Genomic DNA, 26154 nt, shown 5'->3' with positions numbered 1-26154 from the left:
ATCCACTTGTCGATTTCTGATCTTTTATATCCGACATCCAGTTCGCGTCAGTGTATCCTTCGATCATTGCTGGATCACGAGTATAATGCAATCCATAGTCTCTTGTGTATCTTATGTGTCTAAGCAACCTTGTGATAGCTTTCCAATGTTCCGCGCACGGATTACCGGTGTATCTACTTAGCCTGCTCACAGCATATGCTAAGTCGGGTCTAGTACATGTCATTAGATACATTAGACTACCAATGATCCTTGAGTACTCTAACTGAGCAACACTCTCGCCTCTATTTTTCCTTAGGCGTTTGGGTATTATCAATTGGAGTTCGAGCTATACTCGTATTGTCCGAATTGAATTTCCCAAGGATCTTGTCCACATAGTGAGATTGACTCAACACAAGACCATTTTGGGTTCTAGTGATTTTTACTCCAAGAATCACATCCGCGAGACCCATGTCTTTCATGTCAAACCTCGCTTTCAACATGTCTTTTGTTGAGTTGATTATGTTATCATCACTCCCAATGATAAGCATATCATCTACATAAAGACATAAGATTACATAACCTCTTGGTGTGTCTTTGAAATAAACACACTTGTCGCACTCATTTATTTTGAATCCATTGTCAATCATGACATGATCAAACTTTTGGTGCCATTGTTTTGGAGCTTGCTTCAAGCCATATAAAGACTTGACAAATTTACATACTTTGCCCTTGTTTCCTGGGGCGGAAAAACCCTCGGGGTGTTCCATGTAAATTTCTTCTTCTAAATCGTCATTTAGAAATGCGGTCTTTACATCCATTTGGTGAACCTCCAAATTTCTTAGAGCCGAAATTGCAAGAACCATACGTATAGAGGTTATTCGCGTCACAGGCGAGTAAGTATCAAAGTAATCTAGACCCTCCTTTTGTCTAAATCCTTTGACTACTAACCTTGCCTTGTATTTATCAATACTTCTGTCAGCTTTCATCTTCCTTTTGAATATCCAACGATATCCAAGTGGTTTGCAACCTGGTGGAAGATCTACTAACTCCCAAGTATGATTTTGCAATATCGAATCAATTTCATTCTTAATTACTTCTTGCCATTGAGGTCCTTCTGCGGAGGTAACCGCCTCGCGGTAGGTATTGGGCTCACCCTTAACCATATAGCTCATGAAGTCTGGACCAAAGGATTTTTCAACCCTTTGTCGTTTACTTCGTCTAAGCTCACCCTCCTCGACCTCAGGTCGTTCATGAGTTTCATCTAACCTCGTAGACGAACTCGGACCTGCTTCATCTACCCAGGTAAATGAACTTGGACCTGGTTCATCTAACCATGTAGATGAACTTGGACCTGCTTCATCAGCCGTTGTTGATGAAGTCGCATGTGTTTGTCCTAACATAAGAAACACATTTTCAAAATACGAGACGATGTTAGGATTTGCCTCCATGATAGTGTGTTTGTGTACATCGGGATTCTGGGACTCATGTACAAGAAAATGATGCGCACTACTTGGATGTGCATATCCAATGAAAATGCAATCAACAGTTTTGGGTCCTATCCTAAGTGCCTTATGAGGTGGTACAATCACCTTAGCTAGGCACCCCCACACTTTCAAGTATTTGTAGGAAGGCTTCCTTTTTCTCCATAACTCATATGGAGTTTCGTCCCTATTTTTCAAAGGTATCTTGTTCAAAAGATAGTTTGTTGAGAGAATGGCGTCCCCCCACATTTCTCGGTTCACTCCCGAGCTTATCAACAAGGCGTTCATCATCTCTTTCAATGTGCGGTTCTTTCGTTCTGCCACGCCATTTGATTGTGAAGAATAAGAAGGTGTACACACATGTATAATGCCACTTTTTGCACATAAATCCGCAAAAGGTGCAACATATTCACCTCCTCGATCGCTTCTCACAGCTTTTATCTTCTTTTTAAGTTGATTCCCAACTTCATTTTTATACAAGATAAACTTTTCTATTGCTTCGTCTTTACTTTTAAGTAAATACACATAGCAATATTTAGTACAATCATCAATATACGTGATAAAGTACTTATTTCCTCCATGCGTGGGTACCGCTTTTAAATCACACACATCGGTATGAATTAAATCAAGGAGTTCGGTTATTCGTTCAACCGATTTAAACGATGATCTCGTAAGTTTGGATTCAACACATGTCTCGAATTTGTAATTGGACTCGATATGGAATGTTGGTATTAAATTTAATTTAATTAAACGTCTTAACAAATTATAATTTACATGTCCTAGTCTACCATGCCAAACATTAGAAGACTCAATCATGTAAGTAGAAGAAGCATTTTCATTCATACTTTTGTTTTGGTTCACAACCATTACATTCATTTTAAACATCCCATTTAGGGCATAGCCCTTTCCAACAAACATTCCACGTCTAGAAAGAACAAATTTGTCCGATTCAAACACTAGACGAAATCCAAACTTGTTGAGCATCCATTCCGACACGAGATTCTTCCTTATCTCTAGGACATAAAGCACATTGGTCAAAGTAAGCTCCTTGCCCGACGTCATCTTCAGGATGACAGTGCTGTAACACCCCACAACCCGAATGTTTATATTCAGCAAATGTTCTGATATGGTACATCAAGAAATAAATAACTAGGCTACTTAACCTAGTTAAGAATATAGTAGAAACAATTGAGAAATGAAAGTTGAGCCAAATATGTTTAATGAATAAACACAAGGGACTAAAGTGGGTTAAAATGAAAGTTGAATTAATATATGAAATTACACACACAAACACACACGATCGTGTGTTCTTGAGAGAGCAGGAGCTCTCATGAAGCCAAAACCCTAACTTCATCTAATCCATCAAATTGGAAGGCTAAACGATGCTCAAATTCATAACCGAGCATGGATTAATGATCACTTTCACAAGGGGATCGTAAGGTATGTCTTAAAAGTTAGATTGGTGATCTTTCACGAAGTGGGTTATGATGTAAATTGCGAATTTGTATGAAATTGAGAACGGGCGTGTGTTAGAATCATCAAATAGAACATGGATTATGCATGGTTTAGGTTAATTTGATGTTTAATGGTGAAACCCGTTTGTTATGGTGAAGATGATGACATGGGTAAATCATCTATGTCTCAATTCTTGCTTAATATTGATGTATTTTGATATGTATGGTAGATTCTTGTTAGAGGAATTGAAAGAAATGTGATACTAGTATGTTTGATGTTATGCATGAATGATCCATGTTGATTAGAAGGATAATTCAATGATTTATGTATGAGTTTAGAAGAATATGCATGAATTGGTTGTACATTATGCATAAATTGTGGTATGTACACCAAGTGTTTGATGAAATGCTTAAGTGACAATTATATGTGGAATTATATGCAAGTTGTGGGTAAATATGTATAGAAAGTGATAATGATGTAATTTTTAGCTAACTAATATGTGAAGTGTGATTTAGATGGAGTTCATGTTGAAATTTGAATGGTTAGTATGATGTGGTAGAAGCGTGCTTTAGGAGTTTGTACTCTATGCTTGAAGATATGGTACACCTTATGCCTTTAGTTGATTTTGTGGTAGGGATCAAGGGGTGAAAGTGGTGTCCTTGTATGGTATGTGGATTTCTAGTAAGGATAATGTCGGGTTCAAGGATAGTGTTAAATTAGTTAATCTTGATTGATGTTGTTAGTTGTGGAATTATGAGAAGACTAGTATGGAAGGAATTGTTTATGTTGTGTGCATATATGTGTCACACCGTGACTTTTAAGGAAGCGTGATTATTGGTGTGACTTCTTAATACCATTGCATATGATCATAACAACACTATATGATAAAACGAGTAGATGTACATCCATTAATTTAAGTTTAAAAGTAGTACAACATAATTGTCTGAAATGACGAGACTAATTTCAAGTTACCAACCATAACATGTTTTAAGGAGTTCAAAAAGACTCAACGAAAGATTTTAAAGCAACCCCGAGTTTAGGACCACGTATCTCGTCCAGGATTAAGATACACCTCTAAGCCCTAATGACTTGGATGACATCTTTATTCACAACGCAACTTAAAAACTCCAACGCCCGCCAGATCCATTTACTAATTCCCTGAAGTACATGTAGTTTGAAAAATCAACAAAAGTTGAGCGAGTTCATTTGTAAGTAAGTATGTATAAACCTTTGTAAAAATGTCTGTATGTATGAAAATCCCTGGTATGTAAGCAATAAGGAAAAACCATCATTGGGTTGCAAAGCCAATGATAAGTGTGAAGTGATGCAGGAAGACTCAACCCTAGCGGATTTGTGCGTCGGGCACTTAGTCAACTCATGGTCCACTCAGCGGACTCAGGAGTGGGGCTCGCTACACCCAAATAGATCTGTCACTAATCTCCCTCGGTCCTACAACGAGGATTAATGGCCTTAAGTGTCATGCCCACCACTCACATGTTCGCGTAATAAAAACCCTCCTTAAGCTAACCATACCATGTAAATAAATGCCTGTAATGTCTGTAACATGTATTTCACCCCCGAGATGTAAAACTGAAAGTAGTTAAGAGAAAAGGGGGACATGAACTCACAATATTGCGTCTTCGGTACTCGTAACCCAAATCTCTTCAGCAAACACGACTACCTACAATGTTCTAACGTCTATTAGACGAACGGGTTGTGCCTTGTCTTAGTATTTATGTCTTTGAGTTACGTTTCTTATATTATTTCGAATGATAATTATTTGTCAAATTAATTTGTATTTCAACTTAATCATATGTCGTGTTGGAATATTTGTTCGTTCCATATTCTAGTATTAATACTTCTAAAGTATCTTATATACACGTTTCCTTCCCAAGGATGGGATGCCGGAAATATATATTTAACCATATTCATGTATGAAACCAACCTCCGATACTTTGTATTTTGTGATAAATATTATGACGAGTTTTATTTTTTGAAAACAAAATTTAAAGTATACTAGTAAACACCCGTCTCAAAAATATTTATTAAGTGTTAGGATTTTCGGAAAATTTCGTCATAGTCTCCTTTGTAAACGGAGGTGTCCATGCTTAAATAGCATATCATTTTCTTTTACATATCCAGTAGTTCATTTTCAATAACCAAACCGACATATCGGCAAACAAAACGTTACTTACTTTATTTCAGCTTCGTTACTCAAAACTGGACTGTTTTCAAGGATTTTTATAAAATAGTTAACCTTTTCCAAAAATTTCCAAATTCTTACAGAATGACTCATACGATCCAAATTTTATTGTGTAAAAATATCAGGGTCCAGTTTGTTACCAGTATTTTACAGAAATTCATTTACCCAACTGCAATCAGATTTGTTACTTTCTGATTGCAGTTTACAGAATAATTCACTAAAAATTAACCGTAAGTCCGATTGACGAAATTCCAGTTGGAGGGTCGTCCTGACAATGGTGTCCATCTATTGTAAAAATTCCATGAGTCGGTTTCACTCAGGTTTCAGGTTATGACTTTGAAAACAACACACTTTTTCTGCAGTAAAAATGCAGCTTGGGCTGCTGTCCAGAAATAGTCTTTTAAAAATAGTAAACGGTCTCGAAAAATTACGGTTCCAGTGCCATTTGTTTAGTTATTCCAAAATACTCATTTTAGCCTTCAGAAAATCCGTTTTTCGATTTAAAATGATCCCGTTACAGCCTGTTGAAGTTGGCTGGAAATCCAACTCAGCAAGCTGTTTACATTGTAGAAGTGACTAAAAGCGCGTCAACGATTGTTCTAACAACAGGTTTATCGAGAAATCAATGGTCAAACAACATGCATACTTATACCAACATAATACAACCAGATTTTATCATTACATAAGTTTGTGTTTAGGTTCCTTGTTCACTTTCTCTTTGTGTTCTTATTTTATGCTTCATACAACAATGTTTCGAACAATCAACGTAGAAATGATTCATGAGCTAGATCGAAGACTTACTACTAGCACAAGGGCTAGGGATGAACTTGTGAACAAGAAATGATGGTGAAAGAGGTGATGATAATATTAGAACAAAGCTTCCTTGAAGTTCTTTCAACTTGCTACCTTCATGAACCACCTTCAAGGCTTGAATGTGAGGATGAAGATGATTAAGTGGTGGTGATGGTGAATTCAGCTATGGGGGACCGAAAATGAGAGAGAGAGCAAGTGAGAGTGTGTAGGATCTTTGAAGTGATGATACTCTTCTACTTGTAATGATGTCAAATTTCTTGGCACTTGTAGCAATCAAAGGAGGTCCATTCACATTAAAAAGGAATATTTAGTTGGGATTTAGTGATGATTATGGGTGGGTCCCATATGTGGGCCGAAATTTGTGAGGGGGGGGTAAAATGTAAATTTTTATTATAAATAGGTGATTATTTAGAAGGTTTAGGGTATTTTCTAAAGTAGTAAGTGTATGACATATTTTACAGTGTGTGGGGATTCTTGAGACCATAATTAGTGAAAAATAATAAAGTAATGCTCTTGACAAAATTTTGGTGTCCCGGGTATTGTCCGGTTGTTCGGTTAAGTATCGTTCCGTTAAAGTGTTAAATTGTACCGCATAGCGTCTTTTATGCATCTTTTTGTAACGAAATTAATTCCAACACTTAGGAAAGTGTCCATGACCATTTAGTCAATACTCTGTATAATATGAGTGTGTTAAAAGCTGAATTGTTACTAAAATGCGGAATTCTGTAATTAAATTGTGTTTTAGGCACTTTCCGGCACTCAAACTATCACCTAGTGACATAGTCTTGTGGTCCTCACTTCCCTACACTCCATACTGGTGTAGTGTTTTATCCCTGGCCCATACTGGCTTAAAAATAGTATCTGTCTAAGTACTGGCATTGTCAGCATGTGTCTGAGTTATTCGCTCACTGTACTAACTGTGCTTTGTGCATCAGGTTTGTCACTAAGAGTCTGTATGAAATAATTGAAGTGACTGTATGTAAAGAATGCACATTTATGTATATAACATAAATCAGTAAGCAGTTTAAAGCGTCAGATGTAATCAAGCACAGTCATTAAGCACATAATTAGAGTTAATTAATTTGTACATCACCTGCAATTGTGAGGGTTTTCACATTCTCCCCCCATTAAGAAAATTTCGTCCTCGAAATTTGTACTACCTTAACTCCTTAGGGTTTCATTATGCATGTATGTATATGAATAGTACCGAGGTAGATAATCACCAAACCGAATCAAACCTTATTCACATCAAGTGAGTCCAAGAATATATAACAAAACGAATCCAATGGTTAAAAGGTATGTGCTTTTAGCATTTAATGTCAAAGGCATAAGTCGTATTGACGTGTAGTCTAGTGTAATCCAGTTACAGGGGTTCCACAAAAGAGGAGCCTTGTCCATTAGGATACTTAGATAGTCGGTCACAATTTTTGCCAATGAGTTTTCGCAACCGTAGCATCCGCTACATGAACTCAAAATCAATAACTCAAAAGTAGTAGCAAAGTGATCTGTAAATCTCCCGACTAAATGAACGAAAAGGTCTAGTGTGTTGTTACTCTTAAGTTTTGTAGGTACACCGAATAGAATACAAGCGAATTTTTGGTGTATCACGGTCTTGATTCGTAGTTGCATCAGAAATGTTTAAATGACAAGTCAACAAAAGTATATGTAGTTTTGGGTGAAACAGTTGACCATGATTAGCACAAGATAATGACACCACAGGGTGTCAAAATGACGAGATTCAATAATGGTGGTGACTAAACAAGTTTACCGTGCCTGAAATCAAATGAAAGTGTACAAAGACAACCCGAAGGTTTGATTTACACAATGTCGTAAAGTTTCCAGTTGAACAAAGAATATCAAAGAGCCACTGTTTTTGATCGAAGGTGAAAAAGTATTAAATACCACAAGGTATTCGATTAGTCAATGAAAGTATCGTCAGGAGGTACATTGGGCTTATGAAATGAATCTATGTACCATTGCCTTAACACACAACTGTGTTGAGACTGCTTTAATCATGATAAACAAAACGGATTTAGTGCAAGTCAATAAATAATCAAATCCGTGTATGAGGTGCGTAACGAACTTAGCGCAAGCTTCAATTCTGTGAAAGTATCACCGCAAGGTATCGAAATCAACAAATGATTTAGTGGAGTCGTAGGCCAATCGAGTCCACTATGTCTCGCAACAAAAGAACCTTTGCAAGAATATTTGAATGTGATGTTCCCAATACATCACATGGCGTCTCAAATCAAAACATGTGAAATAGATAAGTTCAAGCAGTTGAACTTATTTTCAGCATAACCCGACAATAAACGTATGTACCAATAAGGGAAATCTCAGCATGGTTACAAAAATAAACCATGAATGTATCTTGAAACAAAAGAAGTTTTCGAGAAAGTGTGTTGACTTGATAGCAAAAGAGTCAACCGTTACAATAATGTAGGCCATTCGAATCACAAACCAATAGTTAGATTTAGCAACATAATATTCGAATTTCAATGAAGCGTTCGAAATGAAACCGTATGCGTAGCAGATGGTGCACGCGTAATATGTGAGTTTCCAGGTGATGAAACAATGAGTATGAGGTAATGACCATGTATCGAAGCAAATGTGTGTTCGCTCGTAGCGAAGAAAATCAAAGCGATGCAACTACTTTAAGGGGAGTAGAGATGCAAACATCTACTCGGCTAGAAGCAAAAGTGAAGATTTTAACGAAAGAATTTCAAGTACTTTCTGTTCTGTTAACTGAAATGGCATATATGTCAGGTTAATAGTGTTCGATTGAGTTAACAGATATGGTGTCTAAGTAACAACCTTTACAAGTTTGGACCTGGGTTCCCAAGGGTCCTAAGCATATGTTTTCTAGATCCTCAAGGTTTCGTATTCTGTGTAACTCGGTTTTGTGCATTGTGTAGGAAACACCATCTTTGTGTACGTTTAAAAACAAGTTATTGTCCCACAATTTCCCCCGGTATGCTTTCTTCCTGAATTCATTGCTAACGACACTCGATCATCAATCAGTCGTGTAATAGTAGTTGGATCCTCACAGTTAGTTAAGTAAGAAATTTGTTAATTCTCAGCAAGAGTTACTGACTCTTGTGGGTTAGTTCGTTCGGCTCTTGATAGTCGATGCCTATTTGAAAATTACGTCCTCCTTTTTGATGAGCAGAAATCTGGGTTACCCAAAAGGGAATTTTTGGTCTGTTATCTTCCTTCTCCATCAACTTCTGAGGTCGCACTACCAATTCTTGCATCTCCGAGGTGTGAGTCGCTAAAGTGCATCGACTACAGGCGCAACGCCTGGAATCAAATCGATGCGAAGATTCGTCTTGTCGTTGAGGGGATAATTCTGGCAAGTCTTCAGGGTAGACTTTAGGATATTTCCTTATCACAGAAATATCTTCGAGTTTTGGTCCTTCGGCTCCCTTGTCCCCAACATAAGCCAAGAAAACAACACATCCTTTACGCAATAACTTTTGGGCCTCCCCGCAATTAGTAATTTGTAGGGGCGTATCCTGCTTCATGAGCCACGGTCGTTTCTTCGTTTGCCATTGTGAAGTGGTTATCAATCTCCGCTCGAACACTCGGCAGTTGATCCATTCCAATTACCTTGTCGAAGCTTTCCAACTCAACCGGCAGTAGATCAAGCGTAAATTCACGCTCTCCGGGTTCTATCTTGCCGTTTCTAGTCACTGCGTTGACTTCCACTAGCTTCACCTAGCTAGTCCCATCGAGTGCAAGTTATCTAACTTACGTGCTACTATATCAGTACACTCTCGAACTCTAGAGATGCGAAACCGAAAATTTGCAACAGTATTTGGCAACACAGATGCATAACGTTGAGTGATATTGGACGTAGCGATCTTCACGCTTGAATTTCTGGCGTGCCACCCTAGCTCCGGTGTTGAGCTTTCATTCTTGTGCCTGATTCTTCTTAGGGCAGTATCTTCTGAAATGCTTCTTGCTCCCACAGTTAAGACAACCTTGAGCACGTTTTTGTCTGTCACTTGTCCTGCCTGGATAATCGTCACTTTCGTTGCTCCCTCCGTGATTCTTGCTTCCATCTTGGCCTCCATTCCTACTTTCAGTAACTTGCCTACAAGTTTCCTTAGGATGCCCTCTCTTGCCACAGTTATCACATTTCCCATATTTACATCGCCCGACATGATAGCGTAGACAATTGTCGCACTTAGGGAGAATACCCCTGTAGTCCTTTCCCTTTTTGGCCTTTTTCATGTTACTTGCCTGAGTAATCTTCTTGAAATTTGCGATCTTTCTCTTATTATCCCCAGATGACTCTATAGGAGTCTCCTTTTTCTCGTCCGTAGTGGAAAATTTTCCTAGTCTAATCGCTTCTTCAGTGAGTGCCACGCTTGTGTTGATAGCCTCGGTGATTGTTGAAGGTTTAGATGTTGTTACCAGGCTTAGAATCTGAGGTGCCAATCCCCCTATGAAACGTTCAATCTTCCTAGGTTCCACCAAACGCGAAGCAACTTGTGATAATTCGTCAAATCTCTGCACATATTCGGCTATCTTTGGACCTTCCATTTTCAAGTTCCACAGTTCAGTCTCCAACTTCTGCACTTCTTCCCTTGAGAAATATCTCTTACGCCTCAGTTCTTTCAGTTCGTCCCACGTCAAAGCATACGCGGCGGTCTCGCCCATTGTCTGAACATGAAGGTTCCACCATGACAGAGCCCCATCTACAAATAGCCCAGCTATGTACGTGACCTGGTGCCCTGGGGCACATTTGCTCAATCTTAAGACAGAATCCGTTTTCTCAACCTAGCGTACGAAGGCTAAGGCACCCCCAATGCCGTCAAATTCCCGAGGTTTGTGGTCTAAGAACTGCCTGTAGGTGCAGCCTTCGCTGTGTTCGGAGCGGAGGGCCTCGAGCTATGCAATGGCCTGTGAGATGCGCTCTTGTGGTTCTGTCGCTGGCGGAAGGTTGTTGGCATTGACGTTCCCTTGTGCCGACATCTTCTCAGAAGAAGATTAGTTAAGTCAGGTTATATTTGTTCAGGGGACGCGTTTAGTTGTTTAGTGGTCATATGTACATACACACAATAGGTTATCATACCAACCAATCAAGCAATAGCATAATCATAGCATAACCAAACAATTTGGTAATTATGTTTAACGAGAGCATAGCAAGTAAACACGTAGCGTTAAAATTATAGCACACACCTATAGATCAATAACGCGCTTAACGAAGACATAGCGTCTGAGCTTTCGCTGGTCATTGGCCACAAAGTATTGTCGCATGTTTTATGATGGTTAGGCTCTCATTATTCTCTGACCACAATTGTATCGTCTTTCAAAATGTATCACATCAAAGGGGGACATAGGGTCACCCTACCCTTGTCCAACAAGTATATCAGTGTCTCAAAATCACATAGTCTGAAGTGGCCTTAAAAAGTCTCCACAATCCCGGCTTATCATTAGTGTCTTTACCCAAATGTAATGCAATCCACAAAAATCCAGAAACCAATTATACTGGTGACTGAGGTGGAGTATGAAAGAAAAGTAAATCGTTAACATGCGTGAACCCCTCCTCGAGCTTGTATATACGTTGAAGTAATTAACCGATCTGCCGCTCGACAGTAAAGAAATGAGCCTTAATAACCAAGAAGGTGTAATAGCAGCAGGTGAGTGTGCCAAAGGAGACAGTGATGAATGTGGAGGATCAAAGTATACTGGCAATAGACAGGGTGGAGGACGTGGTGTCAGCTCAAGCTCCAACGTTCTGCGACTCATATCCTCAAACAGTAGCTGTGTAGTCTCCATAGTGTGAGGGTCTAAAATTAGCATAGTGTATTATAGGGACCATCGAAATGGCTCGTCCAGCGCTGTAGGGTTGAAAGTAGCAACAGCGCGGCCTGTGAGGTCATAGAAAATGTTGTAGCAGCAATAGGGATCAACAACTGAGGAGGTTACACCCCCTGAGTTACAAGTAACTCTCGATGGTAGTTCAAGTGGAGCAGCAAATACAACTGACGGATCAACATATCTTCAGTTGGACAGTTGTTACATTAATAAGACTCCCTTGAAGACAATTTCTTCCATGGCAACATCAGTAACCACTAGTGAGTTGATTTTAACCACCGGTACAATCAAAGGTTTATCGAGTGCTGAAGAAGGAAGTCCCTAGTACCAAGAACAAGGGGCATCAATGGATGATTTTTGGGACTCAGTTCCTAAGTCACACATTGGTACAACCACCATTGGTGGGGATTCAGATGATCCTACTAATGTAGGTGATAATTCAAAATATCAGGAATTGACGAAAAGAGTTGAAAAACTTGAAGATTCAGTTGCTGAAATTAAAGATATGGTGTAAGAGATTTTAAAAGCTCAGAAAGCACAAGCTACTGCTGTTCCTGCTCAAGCACCTGCACAACATGCATTTGCTGCAAATGAGCTTTTGAATATTTTTCAACCCATGCTTGAAAAACAGCAACATATGGCTGATCAAAAGCATGCTATTCAAGTACAAATGACCAACATGGTGGAATCTAGGTTTAAAGACACTCAAGCAGATATCAAGGCTATAAAGGCCAGCATACAAAAGACTGCTCATAGTGAAAAAGTTCCATCTTCCATCCTCTTCATGGATACACCCCTTGCAGATAATGCCAAAAAGGGGGAGAAAATCAAGTTGAGAAAGAAAGGAATAGAAGATGGGTTGTATATTGAACTAGAAGAAGAAAAGCAGTCATCTAAATCACCTCAAACCACAAAATCCAAAACTTCAATTCAAACAGCTGATACATCAGCAGTTACAAAAACTGCTGTCAGTAGCCAAACAGCTGCCATGACAACAACACACACACACCTTCAACACACACCACTCTATCACATACCATCACAACCACTGTTCCACCACCATTACCATCACAAACAGCCAAACCATCATCACCCCCTGCCAAAAAGCAGAAGACAACAGATGTTACAACATCTGTTGTAATGGCAACAGTGGTTGAAACACCAGTTGTTTCAACTACTGTTAGTCAACCACTGATCACCACTCGAACAACTGCCATCATAACCCCTGCTCAAAAGCAGAAGACATCTGCTGATACATCAGTAGTTGTAATGACAACAGCAGTTGAGACACCAGTTGTTTCAGCAGCTGTTAGTCAATCATCCACCACTTTTATCACCTTTCATATATCACAACCAAAGCTCCTTAGTAGAAAAAGAAAGCCAATCCCTGCCAATGAGGAAATACATGATCCTAATGCTACAAAATATCCACTGGAAATTGAAGCCCTCAAAAATGAGATGAGGCAATTCTATACAGAAGAAGATCCTTCAAAAAGAAGATTCTCCTCACTCATAGGCTATATGCCACCAGAGGATATGGATGATTACCTCAATATCAAGGCAAGGCAAGCTAAAGTAAAAGCTAAGGTTGAGAGTGAAAGTGAAGGTCTAAGCGACGAAGGCATTTCTAAAAGACTGGAGTTCTACTTCACAAAAGTAAAGCAGATAGAAGAATTTGCACAAGAGCTAATCAAAGAAAAGGCTGATCGAAAGAAAAAGTTAAGGAAACAGTATCTAGCCTACATCATGAAAGAGAAATTCTATCCTGCTGAAGAACAACAATTTGAAGAATGGCCATTAGTTGCATTAAGCATGAAGCTGAGAGGATTGAAAGAATCAAAAATGATACTACAAAGAAGAAAAATGCTCCAAACTGGAGCAAATACAAAAAGCTCATTGCTGACCTCACTGCTGAGTATGAAGGAAAGAAAAAGGAGCTGGTGGATGCAAAAATGGATACTGCTGAAGCCATACCAAAATGGTCCAGGCAGCAGACTGATGAAGCCTATAAAAGGCTAAAGAAAAGAAAGATAACTGCTTCAAGTGCTTCAAAGAAACGAGAACATATGATGAAACTTGAACAGCAGATTGAAAACCTAAGAACAATGTTCAAATCAGCATACAATCCTACTTTTGTGTCAGACCAAAAAGAAGGTAAACAGCTGACTGAGGAAGAGGTCAAAGAAAAAGAAGCAGAGTACTTCAAGGACGCCATCATGAAAATGGGTCTGAAAGAAGATAGCTTAACAAAGCTTCAGAACCTTTTTGAGAAGGTGTTAAACAAGCCTGCATCACCAAACACTGCAACAGACATATCAGAAATTGAAAGGCAAGAGCTTATTGAACAAGAAACTGCAGAAGACATAGCTGCAGCAAACAAAGTCATTGAAGAAGCCTTCAAAAGAATGTCTGAGAGCTTGCAAGTGTTTACAAGGCCATCATCCCCCAACTCATCAAAGAATAAATCTCTCCCAAGAAACCCACTAGGATTTAAAATACTAAAGTGGATGTCTGATCAAAAGACCCACGTATTGACTTTGGTCAGATCCAGTGGCGAAATGAAGGTACATATCAAGAAAAGAAGCACTTGGCCTTGGTGTTGAAGATCTGCAGGATCTCCTTGAACTTACATTGTGTAGGGATGAGGATGACCAGAGTTCCAAGGAATTTGAAGCTGAATTTAAGAAACAAGCTAAGGAACTCTTGATGAGGAATAAAAATCCAGAATAATGAGAGGTTTTGGCATTATCTGTTCCAGGGGGAGATTGTTGGGATTGAACCCTACCAGAGGAACAGATAATGTAAAGCCAAAACCTGGTCACAACAGTGGATTCACAATAAGCAGATGTTTACACTAAGCTCTCCCCTTGACAGTGGTTACCTATCTGCTGATACACTCTAAACGCTGCTCAGAAGAACAACTGATGAACCAAACACTGATAGAACAACTAAAGACTGCTAAAAGGCAAACGCTAAGCTCTATCTACTGCTGTCTCTTAAGTACTGCTGAAGATTCAAGCACTGCTCATTCAAAGACTGATCACCTTTTTGAAGAAAGCGCTGATGTTCAAGTAATCAGTGCTTAGGCTACAACAGTGGAACGTGAACAGTGTTAGACTTGTTTTGTATTGTATTGTACTATCAATCAGTTGTTAGACATCAGTAGTTTTGTATAGATCAGTGTTTATAGGTTGTTAGGCTGTTAGAAGTTACTATCATGGTGACGTCAGCTGAAGTACATCAGTAGTTTGGTTTGCCTATAAATATAACAGTACTTTATACTGTTATATTTGATTCGTTTTGAGTGAGTTCTTCTCCTCAATTCAATCCTTTCATCTTGTGCAACCAACTCTGAAGTATGAGGCTGAGGGGGAGTTTAGTCTGTAAGCTTGCATTGTGATCTTTTGCTTTTAATATAATCATTCGACTCTATGAAAAAGCAATTGTGTATCAAACTATATTCTCCTTTGATTGTGTTTAACAAAGTTTGTATTCATTTCCGCTGCACTTTACATCATTTCATATACTCTGAATGTTCAATTCATACAAACAAGCACAATCATTAGAGCCTCGGATCCTAACAGACTTCTTTTTTCATATCAGCAATAGAAGAATAGAAACATGTAAGAGCTCGGTCTATTTGATGTTGGGTTTTGACACCACTTTGCAGGTCACCAATAATCTGTTTTGAGGGATGATAAGACAACATCCGTGGCATAGCATTGTCAGGAACATTCACTTCCGATTCCAAGCTCGATATGTCAAGATCAATGGTTTGATCCTCAGCTTCCGTTGGATCCTCGTCAAAAGTCAGAGCGGGTTCCGCTTCTGAGTCATCAGAATCGGCAAAAGATGGAGCTGGTTCCTCTGGTGGTTCGTTAGCTGTTCCACTCGGTCCTGCTTCATCATCGTGAGTACCCACGGTGGGTTGAGGAACTACTGGCGATCAAGGCACTTGCTCCTGTGGCATATTTTGCTGATACTGGTACAAAAGTGCTAGTTCCACGTCACTCGGCTGAACCAGTAGTTGAAACGACTCCCAGAGCTTGTCGTAATCGAACAGGAATCTTTGTCCGGGAAGTTGTGGTGACGGAATATGCTTTTGACAATCCACATGTTGGACTTGAATCACCTTCCCTAAGCACGGTACGAACACCCTTTTCAGTGGGCTTGCGTAACCTACAAAGAAACCCTCATTAGATTTAGCGCCAAATTTACAGTTTTCATCAATAAACGTGCAAGGAGACCCAAACGGCTCCAAAAACTCAAGATTTGGCTTATAACGGTGTAGCAGCTCAAAGCAAGTCTTTTTATACTTCTTGACAGTGAGAACTCTATTCAATGTGTAACAGGCTGCTGACACTGCTTCACTCTAGAAAAAGATAGGTAGCTTGGAATCGGCTAACATTGTACGGGCTGTCTCAATCAGGGTCCGATTCTTTCGTTCAGCTATGCCGTTTTGCTGTGGAGTGTACGGCGCACTGAATTCATGAAGAATTCCCTTCTCATTGCAGAACTCATACATCTTGTTGTTCTTGAACTCCGTTCCATTGTCGCTCCGAATCCTCCGGATTGGTAGTTTATACACCATTTCCATCTTCTTGAAAAGCACCATCAATGACTCAAAGTTTTGATCTTTCCTTTCTAAGCACACGACCCACGAGAATCGCGTAAAGTCATCAGTAACCACTAAGCAATACAAGTCTCCGCTGATGCTCTTTACGTTGATAGGCCCGAAGAGATCCATGTGTAATCTCTCAAGAGGTAACCTGATTGTGTTGAGGATCTTCAGTGGGTGTAACTTTCGAGTCTGCTTTCCTTTCTTGCATGCTACACAATCATCATTCAAGTGAAAATTCTTCAGATTTACACAATCAACCAAATCATTGTGTACTAAAAAGTTCATTTTGCAAACGTGAATGTGGCCCATCTTACGATGCCACATTATCGAATCTTTTTCCGTCGCTTTAGTTTTTGACACAAAACATTGTTTCTGATGAGTTGTTGGAGTTGCGACACTCATATCAACAATATAAAGATCATTTTCATGAGGAGCTCGCAACAACACCATCTCATCAGGGATTTTAAACCCTGGTTTCAAAACCACACATTCAATTTTTTGAAAAATGTACACTAAACGCTTTATCACAGATTTGTGAAATACTAAGTAAATTGTTTGTTAACTCTACTATGTAGTTCACCTTGTCGAACGAAATCACGCCATTTGACAGCGTTCCTTGACCAACGATCCTTCCACCTTGATTCCCGGCAAATCCAACATAGCTTCCATTGATGGATTTGACATCATAGAGAAGAGCTAGCGTCCCAGTCATATGCCTTGAAGCACCACTATCCATAATCCATTTTGACAATATAGACTTGGGCAGCCCCTGCAAACATCAAATCAAATTATTCAAACAATGAAGCCCAGGATTTCTTAACTTCAGACACACTTCCGAACACAACATCACACTTCTTGTCTGTTTTCGGAAAGTCAAACGTAACATTAGGAACCTCTTTTCTCACAACTGATTTTACTTTATCGGTTATCGGAGGAAACTCATCAAGAAACTTATCAATTTCATTTTCAAACTCAACAACGTTACCTTTAAAAATGTTTCAATCAATTTTCAAAGCATTCTCCATCTTTTTGACCTCAACAGATGGTTTTGACTTTGCGACCCAAGATTGGTTTTCAAAAACTTTTGTTTTAGGGTAAATTTTTGAAGTCTTGCGAGTCTTAGAGGATTCGCCAACCTTGAAAGTCGATTTCGGCTTATCCTCCGACTTCAAAGATTCCCCTTGCTTTAAAATTCGGATTGGAGAAACCATCGGCTTTTTACCTTTTGTGTCAATCGGTGATTTAGGTCGAGCTTTTTGAACGTTTGATATTTGAACAGTTGGTTTTTGAACAGTTTATTTTTGAACACTTGGTTTTTGAACAGTTTGTTTTTGAACCGGTTTTACAACAACAGGTTTCTCAATCACTTTCTGACACTGTTTCGCCATGTGCCCGATCTCACTGCAGCGATAACACACCCTTTTGTCATATTCAACAAAAGTGGATTTGACTGTCTCTTCTTTCAACTTCTTTGCTGCATTGAAATCGTCCACAACCTTTTGACTAAAAATATAATCTTTCTCATCGTCAACACTTGGACCAGCGACAAAGATATCATTCATCTTCTCTTTCGGCTTAAACACCTGCTTAGCCGTTTTCTTTTCAAAACCGATTCCTTTATTTTTAAAATTGTTTTTCTTGTTATGACCTTTACCATCCCCGTCTTTCTTTCCCGAACTTGTTGGACGTGATGTAACAAAAGACTTTTTAAGTTTTGAAAAGAATTCATTGTTATTGACCTTGTTAATGTTCATTTCAACCAATTTAAACACTTTTTCGACATTCTTGATTTTCACATTCTGAAGTGGATACTCGAAATCGGAATTAAGTTTGTCTGTTCCAACCATAGTATATACCACCATGATTGGATCATCATTCACACTCTTCTCCGATTTCGGTATATATTGATCTAAGAAATTCCCTTCATCTTCAGAATCACTAACAACCTTCTCAGATTGAGCCTTTTCAGATTTCTCACTCTCCTCATCCAACACCTGATCGACAACTGTTTTGATAACCTGAGATTCGTTGTCGGTATCGGATGGGGAGAATGTGACATCTATGCTTTCAGGAAAATCATCCTCTATCGATCTCAATTTGAGATTTAATGCAGCTTCCACCCCATCTGGATATTTCTGTGTGTAATGATTCCACATTGGGGGTGGAACGCTCTTAAAGACAGGTGCAGCATGTGGCTGTTGGGGAACAATATGTTCAAGAACGTACGAAGAAGCCACATAACTCATTAACTTTTTATCAATCCGATCATTTTCAATTTTAGCCAATTCGAGTTCTTTTTTAAGCGATGCGATCATGTCTAAATGAAAATTGACTTCTTTTTGTTTATCAAATAATGTTGCTTTAGCCAATTTTGTAGCTTTATCGTTTTCGACACTTTCCTTTTGGATCATCTTGATTGACCTGGCGAGAGTATCGTACGCCTCTTTAACTTGGCCAAGGTCAAATTTAATCATATCAGCGTGGTGTTTCAATTCCTGATACTTAGTGTCCTTTTCAAGACACACCGTGCATGGTTCTAAACACTGTTTGCACGGTGTTTCAGGGATTGAAACAACCTTTTCAACAACCTGCTCTACACACACAGTTTTACCGACATTGTCTAACTCAGACTCAGATATTTTGACAGATTTGATCTCCTGAACTCCAGATTCCTCTCGTTTGACTGACTCACTACTAACAGACTTTGACTCCACGAGTTCTGAATCTACCTCTCGTAGCTTCCCCATGAGAGCTTTATCAGCTATGTCCTTCAATGCCTCTCCAGTTAGCTCTTTCGACACATCTATCAATTCTTCAACGACTTCTTTCTTCTCTTCAAACCTTGGACATGATCCAGTCTTTGGTTCTTCAAAGTAACCTGCAAAAGATTCAGAAATTTTAGTAGGCAATACAGATTTCATTAAGCTTCCCAATACCTCCTGCTCTGACTGATAGCAATACACTTCAGCAGCTATTTCTTCAATATTGACCGCATTTTCAGCAGAAACCTCTTCAGCAATCACAGAAACATCTTCAGTAACTGTTTCTGGTTCAGACACCATCTCAGAAATTTCAACTACTTCAGCCATCATTGCCTGTCCATCGCTACCAGGGATATATTTATCCCAGCTGAAACCTGCAGCTATCTTTTCGTCGTCTTGATTCACGATCAGCGCTTTTTCCGGTTTATTCTCAATTTGTGGCCTCTGAACAGCTGGCTGTTGGTTTGGTCGGTGATAGATCGCTTGCCTGTAGTAGTCGTTTGTGAACGGGTTTTGATGATTGTTCACTTCACGGTTAGGACATTCTCTTTTGAAGTGACCGCGTTCTTTACATTTAAAGCATGTAACTTTCGACTTATCAAACCCTAACTTCTGATCGGGGCCTGATAGACTGTTCCGGCCTGTAATTTCCATGAAACGTTGAGCCCTACGCACCAAAATTGCCGTACACCACTTGATGTTGATCAATTCAAGCTCTTCAGGATCAATTTGGTCGTAATCCTCCTTCGTCATGTCAGGATTACCGATTCTCCCTGCTACTAAGCCCTCATAAGCCTCAAGAACGGAAGCAAGCAGTGCTATGTGCTGTTTTGCGGCTGTTTCAGTTATCTCGTTTCCGTTCTTTATGTTTACCGCAATATTGCACTGTACCCCAGAAACGTACGCCTGATGATTTGATCCAGTACAACTTTGAGGTGATGGTTGTTCCTGAGCTTTAACATTCGGTTCAAAGTTCATGAATGGTGACGAATTGCCGGATTGCGGAGTGTTTGAAGAAACACTTGAGGTGTTATCAGCAATGAACCTTGTCTGTATTTTTGGGCTTTGAATGGTTGAAACTGGAGGGTTGCCTTTGTAATACAGAGACACATCTTGCTGCACACTTGCTGAGTTCATTTTCTTGATTTTCAGCAATTCCAGCTCATGGGCTTCGATCTTCTCAATGAATGAGCTGAGGTTGAGATTCATAAAATCAGAATTATTCTTCAGCATCATTAGATAAGTGCCCCACTCATCATACGGAAGTGCATCGCACAGTTTATCAATCCATTCTTCATTCGTCTTGGTGATCTCTAACCGCTTCATTTCAACCACAAGATGACAGTATCTTTCGATTAATTGCTTTGTCGTTTCTCCTTTAATCCCGGTAAAAATGTCGAATTCTTTCTTGATTAATGCCTTCTTGCTCTTAATCATCGACACACTGCCTTGAAATTTCAGTTTTAACGCTTGCCACATCGACTGAGAATTGTCTTCATGTTGCAGTAAAACGAGAATATCTTCTTTGATGGCCTGTTGCAGAATGCTCACCATCTTCTTTTCAGCCTTGAAGTCAATCTGTTCAGTTTCCGTCAAACTCCCGATGCCCTTTTCCAATCCCATACCGTTAACTGGTGGTACATACTTCGCCTCTATTTTCATCCAACATTCGAAGTGATTGGCTTGCACCCAGTTTTTGAAACGGCCTGACCAACTCGCATATTCATCCAAACTCATAAGCTTCGGTGGCTTTTGCATCGTCCCTAACTTGTTCTCCATATTAACGTTCTGAACTATACTCGCCGGACTCTGCGTAGCCGTCAAACCGCTTCCCGCAAACAAGTTATAAAAATCTTGATGTTCCATTTTTAGTGACAAATTCGAAAATGTTTAACTTTTTCACAAACAGGTTGTTTTAATCGAAAAACTTTTAACACAGACTGAGTTTCTATCACTCGATCACGTACGAAACGGACTAAATGATCAAACCATGATTTTTACACAAACACAAACCTTATAAGCGAAATCAAACTCTAAGTGTGATTTTGGAGCGAAATCAATATATGCTCTCAAGAGCGAAATCAAGAAATGACCTAATAAGCGAAATCAAAGTGTAGCTTTGAGCGAAATCAACACTCTGAGACCTTAAGAGCGAAATCAATGGATCACTTGGAGCGAAACCTCAAGCACAAAAGCGAAACCCCTGATTTCGCTTTTACAGTATGAGTGAAATTAGAACTTTATGTGTTACAAACCTGATTTCGCTTGAACGTACGAGCGAAAAAACTTCATGTACTTTCGAGCGAAACCTGTTCACGAACCATTTTAGGTCACTTTTAAGCTGTTTTTAGGTCTGAATTTCTCAAGGATTTGTTATTTGACAATTTTACACTATGTGTTCAAATTTCAGTCCATTTTGTCCGTTGGAAAGTCCAGAAACTCAAAATGCGCTAGAAAAAGGCTTTGATTCAGGTAAACTAGCTCACAACTGGCTCTGATACCAACTGTAGGACCGTTATTCACAGTCGTTTGAGTCAATCAGAGCTAGTTACTACCGAAAATGCAGCGGAAATACAAAATCGGCATGAATCAAAGCAGAAATGGAGTAGAAACAGAAGTAGATCACTTTAAAATAGTTTTCTCATTAATCCTTCACAAAATACACAAGCAGCAGTTCGGCTACACTTGACACATGAACGTACGAAATGAGAAAACAACACAACTATTTATAGGGGCAGGGATTTCGCTCATAGTGACCACATGTCCTTTGGAGCGAAATCAGGAGTTAGTGATTTCGCTCCAAGTGACATATCGTCACTATAAGCGAAATCAAGACATAAAATCCTAACTTTTACACATTAACCCCCTATACATTCATAATTAATACATCTAGACCCTATACATTGATCAACTAAGACTAAGACGCAGGCTTTAGACATTCGTGCACCAACAAGTGGTAACCGTGATGACATGAAAGTATAGGATCATGTCAAGATGGGGGAAAGCATGGAAGGCTAACGGAAAGGATATGAGGAAGCATGTACGAAATAGGCACTCGAGGTAAGTGATTTCCGAAATCACTTCTTATTTATAAATGAAGTTTGTTATGTTGTATATAGGGAAACCAAGTAAGAATTTACGGGTAAGGGTAAGTAACAAGGTAAGTTCATATGAACTTCCTCTATCCTTAATGTAAATTAAGATGATAGTTTCATCGTGTTAATGGAATGTGCATTATGTTGCTAAAAGTTCATTGTGTTAATGGAATGTTCATTATGTTGCTGAATGTTCATCGTGTTAAGGGAATGTGCATTTTGTTGCTGAATGTTCATTGTGTTAATGGAATGTTCATTATGTTGCTAAATGTTCATCATGTTAATGGAATGTGCATTATGTTGCTGAATGTTCATCGTGTTAATGGAATGTGCATTATATTGCTGAATGTTCAATGTGTTAATGGAATGTTCATTATGTTGCTGAATGTTCATCGTGTTAATGGAATGTTCGTTATGTTGCTGAATGTTCATCCTGTTAATGGAATGTTCATTATGTTGCTGAATGTTCATCGTGTTAAAGGGATGTTCATTTTGTTGCTGAATGTTCATCATGTTTGTTGGAAGTTAGTCGGTTATGTTTGTTTGTAATTGCATTGATTTGTGTTGATATGTTTGTAGTTAAGGCTCAACTTACAAATAAGTGAATGTGACTTGTATGTATGTATGTCGTTATGTATGTATGTAAGTACGTATGTGAAGACGTAATCATGTATGTATGTAACTAGATGCGTATGAATGCAAGTAAAGGTATGTATGTATGTATGTACGTAGTTTTGTATGTATTGAATACGTGGTTTCAATACATTTAAGTATTGACGTTATTAACAGTGTGCCTCGAGAATGAAATGTAATGCAGGTACATTATTGAGGATTCGCCAAGGATTAGACACCCGGATGGAATGATTAAATCTAGAGAGATAACGAGATGGAAAGTATATGTGGATAGAACGTAACGCGACTACATGATAGAGAATCTTGTTTGTATATAATGTATGCTAATTTTGCGAATGTATGTGGTGGGTGCAGGTTGTACGAATCACAGATTATCATCATGAGGGGTAGCGATCAAAGACCGAGTCACAAGATAGATTGTACGGGAATGCTTGAGTATGTAATTTGATAAACATAAGTTATGCTCTTATTTTTTTAAACGAGTACGAAGGATGCATATATTGTAAAAGATTTATTTTAAAATGAACTTTCAAGTAAGTCAAAACGTTTATAATGAAAGAAATTTTATGGTACGTATTTCCGCTGCGTCTTTTCAGTTAAAGCGTGTTAGGGTCTTACAAGTTGGTATCAGAGCCCTGGTTTGAGCGAAATCAAGTATGAGGAGATAAATACTTGAACTCAAACCTGTGTGCTCTTCTGACAAGGAACCCGTACAATCCGAGACTCGATCAAGATCTAAAGGTAGAAGTAAGGGTAAGTATGTCCTTAAGTATGTGTTTGAAGAAAACTAACAGTATGTTATGTGTAAGGTAAACATAATTGATTGAAAGGGATGATCCATGAATGCGGTCTAGAACCAGCATCAAGCCATGTTGTAAGACAAATTAGCCCAGGTACGTAAAGTTAACTCGTGGGCGAATGTAATGGTATAATCTGGCAAGTGAAATAAAACTTTAAATGAAATATAATGATGAAATGGTAAGGAAGTTTTGAAAATGTTATACATGCCGAAACTAAATTCTTCAGACATAAGGTGGCGATTACACGAAGACACGAAACTAGTATGTGGATTGGGTACCTGGCCAGTACACAAGAAGCATATGACGTTCGTGAGACCGTGATAATTGTTACAGGTATATCCGTTAGAATTAGGTAGTAGGTGGACGTAAGGGTGAAAAGAATTGTAAGACTTTCAGGAATGAAAGTATGAATGATATGTTAGAATCTGCGAGATGGATTCGAAACATGAAAGAAATGAAAGTACGAATGATATGTTAGAATCCGCGAGACGGATTCGAAACATGAAAGAAATGAACGTACGAATGATATATTAGAATCCGCGAGACGGATTCGAAACATGAAAGAATTGAAAGCATGAATGATATGTTAGAATCCACGAGGCGGATTCGAAACATGAAAGGAATGAAAGTATGAATCATAGGTTAGGAACCGCGTGGCGGGTTCGAAACATAATGAATGATAAGAATGAACAGATTCGAATGCATAGATAATTACAGATTAAGCAATTAAACATTCCTTAAAAAGCGAATATTATCCAAGTTATGTCTTAAACTTATCTATATTTATATACACAAATATGTTTGTGTGCAAGAATGGTTAAAGAGACGAATGAATCATGCGGGTCAAATGGTAACTGCCATTTAAACTCGATATATTTAATGTTTTGATTTGTAAGTTTTATACTTGTAGGCGAGCATAATGTTTGGCACGCAAACTTAAATTTTGATGAAAGAAAGAAGTTTTGAACATGTTATGTGTTAGATGCGTCTTAGGAGTCGTAATGGATGACGGGCTACTACCCGGACAATAATTTAAGTATGATTGGGAAAGGTAAGTTTTGGCAAGAATACTGAATTGATGTAATGAATGTCTTGGCAAGTAAGCATGAATGGAAAGAAGTAAGAACGTGTAGTTTAATACATCTACGATAAATAAGAAATCTCAGATTGACCTCACAAAGTCAAACTGTAAAGGTTGACGAAATAAGTAACTAGAATAAAAGAATTGCATGTAAGGGATGAAATGTGGAATGTGTTATAGCATGTATGTAGGAAGAAGTAAAAGGATTATAGGTGGGTAATCATCTAGTATAATGAATGTTGAATGAAAGGTGCTAACCGCCGATTTTGCAGATGTTAGTGGTGGAATTCTGAATGTGATGAAACCAATCGAATTGGTGAAAGAATGTGCACGAGTGGAAGCCCAGATGAATGAAAGATGGCTTGGTACGGTTAGTACTTGTGTAGGTGCGGATCGATCTGGTTTACGGATCGCTGAAGTATGATATGAAATCGAGGTAGGTAAAATGCTTTAACTCATGCTAGATAGATAGGAATTAGTAAATGGAAAACGACATACGAGATGAATGATAAAATAGGTATGGTATGGTATGGTATGGAATGTTTGACTTTTAATAGATGACGTAAGAAGAAAACTACGTCATTAAGAACTAAATCTTAGAGGTTTTGAGTGAAAATTTCGGGTTTTTCTGGTTAAACTCTCGCCTAATGAACTTACATGACACGTCTGTTTATGCAAATTAAGTAATGCATGAATGAGAGGAATAGGAATGTAGAATGAATGAGGTGAGTTAAAGATAACGTAAGGGTATGTTTTGTACAAATAACTACAGGAAATGTAGTATGATATTAATTTTAGAGTTAATCACGTATATGTCACACCCCCAAAATCCACAAGCGGAGTATCACCGCATGGAGGCGTGACATGACCAGGATCAAGCCACCTATCATATTGAACAACGTAATTAAATAAATAAAACCAACCACAATATAATTGGTGTCTAAAAGAAAGTAATCCAACTTTAAGTTGACAGCGGAAGCATAAAAAGTAAAACCCAAACATAAGTAATAAGTTCATAAGTTTCAATGTTTAACATGGAACTCAACAGTCCATATCCCACAACGATCATCCCTCCCTGTGCAAGCTCCATAAGTACCTAACGACCTGCAAGGCATGTAACAATGAGTCAACAACATAGTTGAGCGAGTTCACAGTTGGGTGTTTGTTAAGTTATTCCAAAAACATAGTTTCCTTTAACTGGTACCCTTGCCATGGGGGTTACCCCATAGTTGAAAACATGAGTTGTTTATCCCATTTACTCTGGCAATCCAGCCGTGGGGGCTACCCCGTGTTTACACTACTAGACTCGTTACCATATCGACCGCTAACGTTAGTCATGTTTATGTGCCCTTTTGCGTCAATGTCTATCATCATTGACGTGCCCATATCCATTAGTTCATGCCCG

At 38.8% G+C, this 26154-nt stretch overlaps 1 protein-coding gene across 1 annotated transcript; it reads right to left on the bottom strand.

Moving 5' to 3' along the window:
* Positions 1-2409: 2409 nt before the first annotated feature.
* LOC118485097 lies at positions 2410-21006 on the bottom strand. The gene is made up of 6 exons (XM_035981341.1): positions 19816-21006; positions 18955-19596; positions 18033-18372; positions 17200-17363; positions 16959-17147; positions 2410-2538 (listed from the first exon to the last, which is right to left on the bottom strand). The coding sequence occupies exons 1-6, from the start codon at positions 21004-21006 to the stop codon at positions 2410-2412; spliced, it is 2655 nt and encodes an 884-aa protein (XP_035837234.1).
* Positions 21007-26154: the final 5148 nt, after the last annotated feature.

This window comes from Helianthus annuus, chromosome 12, assembly GCF_002127325.2.
Source record: "Helianthus annuus cultivar XRQ/B chromosome 12, HanXRQr2.0-SUNRISE, whole genome shotgun sequence".
NCBI lineage: Eukaryota > Viridiplantae > Streptophyta > Magnoliopsida > Asterales > Asteraceae > Helianthus > Helianthus annuus.
The sequence above is the reverse complement of the archived record's forward strand: the minus strand, read 5'-3'. Positions and strand labels throughout refer to the sequence as shown.

Coding starts and splice junctions, on each gene's coding strand:
- LOC118485097 (XM_035981341.1), bottom strand. CDS start 21,006: ATGGAACATCAAGATTTTTATAACTTGTTTGCGGGAAGCGGTTTGACG. Junction 17,364..18,032: donor GGGAAAGAAAGACGGGGATG/GTAAAGGTCATA, acceptor ACATTTTTAAAG/GTAACGTTGTTGAGTTTGAA. Junction 17,148..17,199: donor TGTTCGGAAGTGTGTCTGAA/GTTAAGAAATCC, acceptor TGATGTTTGCAG/GGGCTGCCCAAGTCTATATT.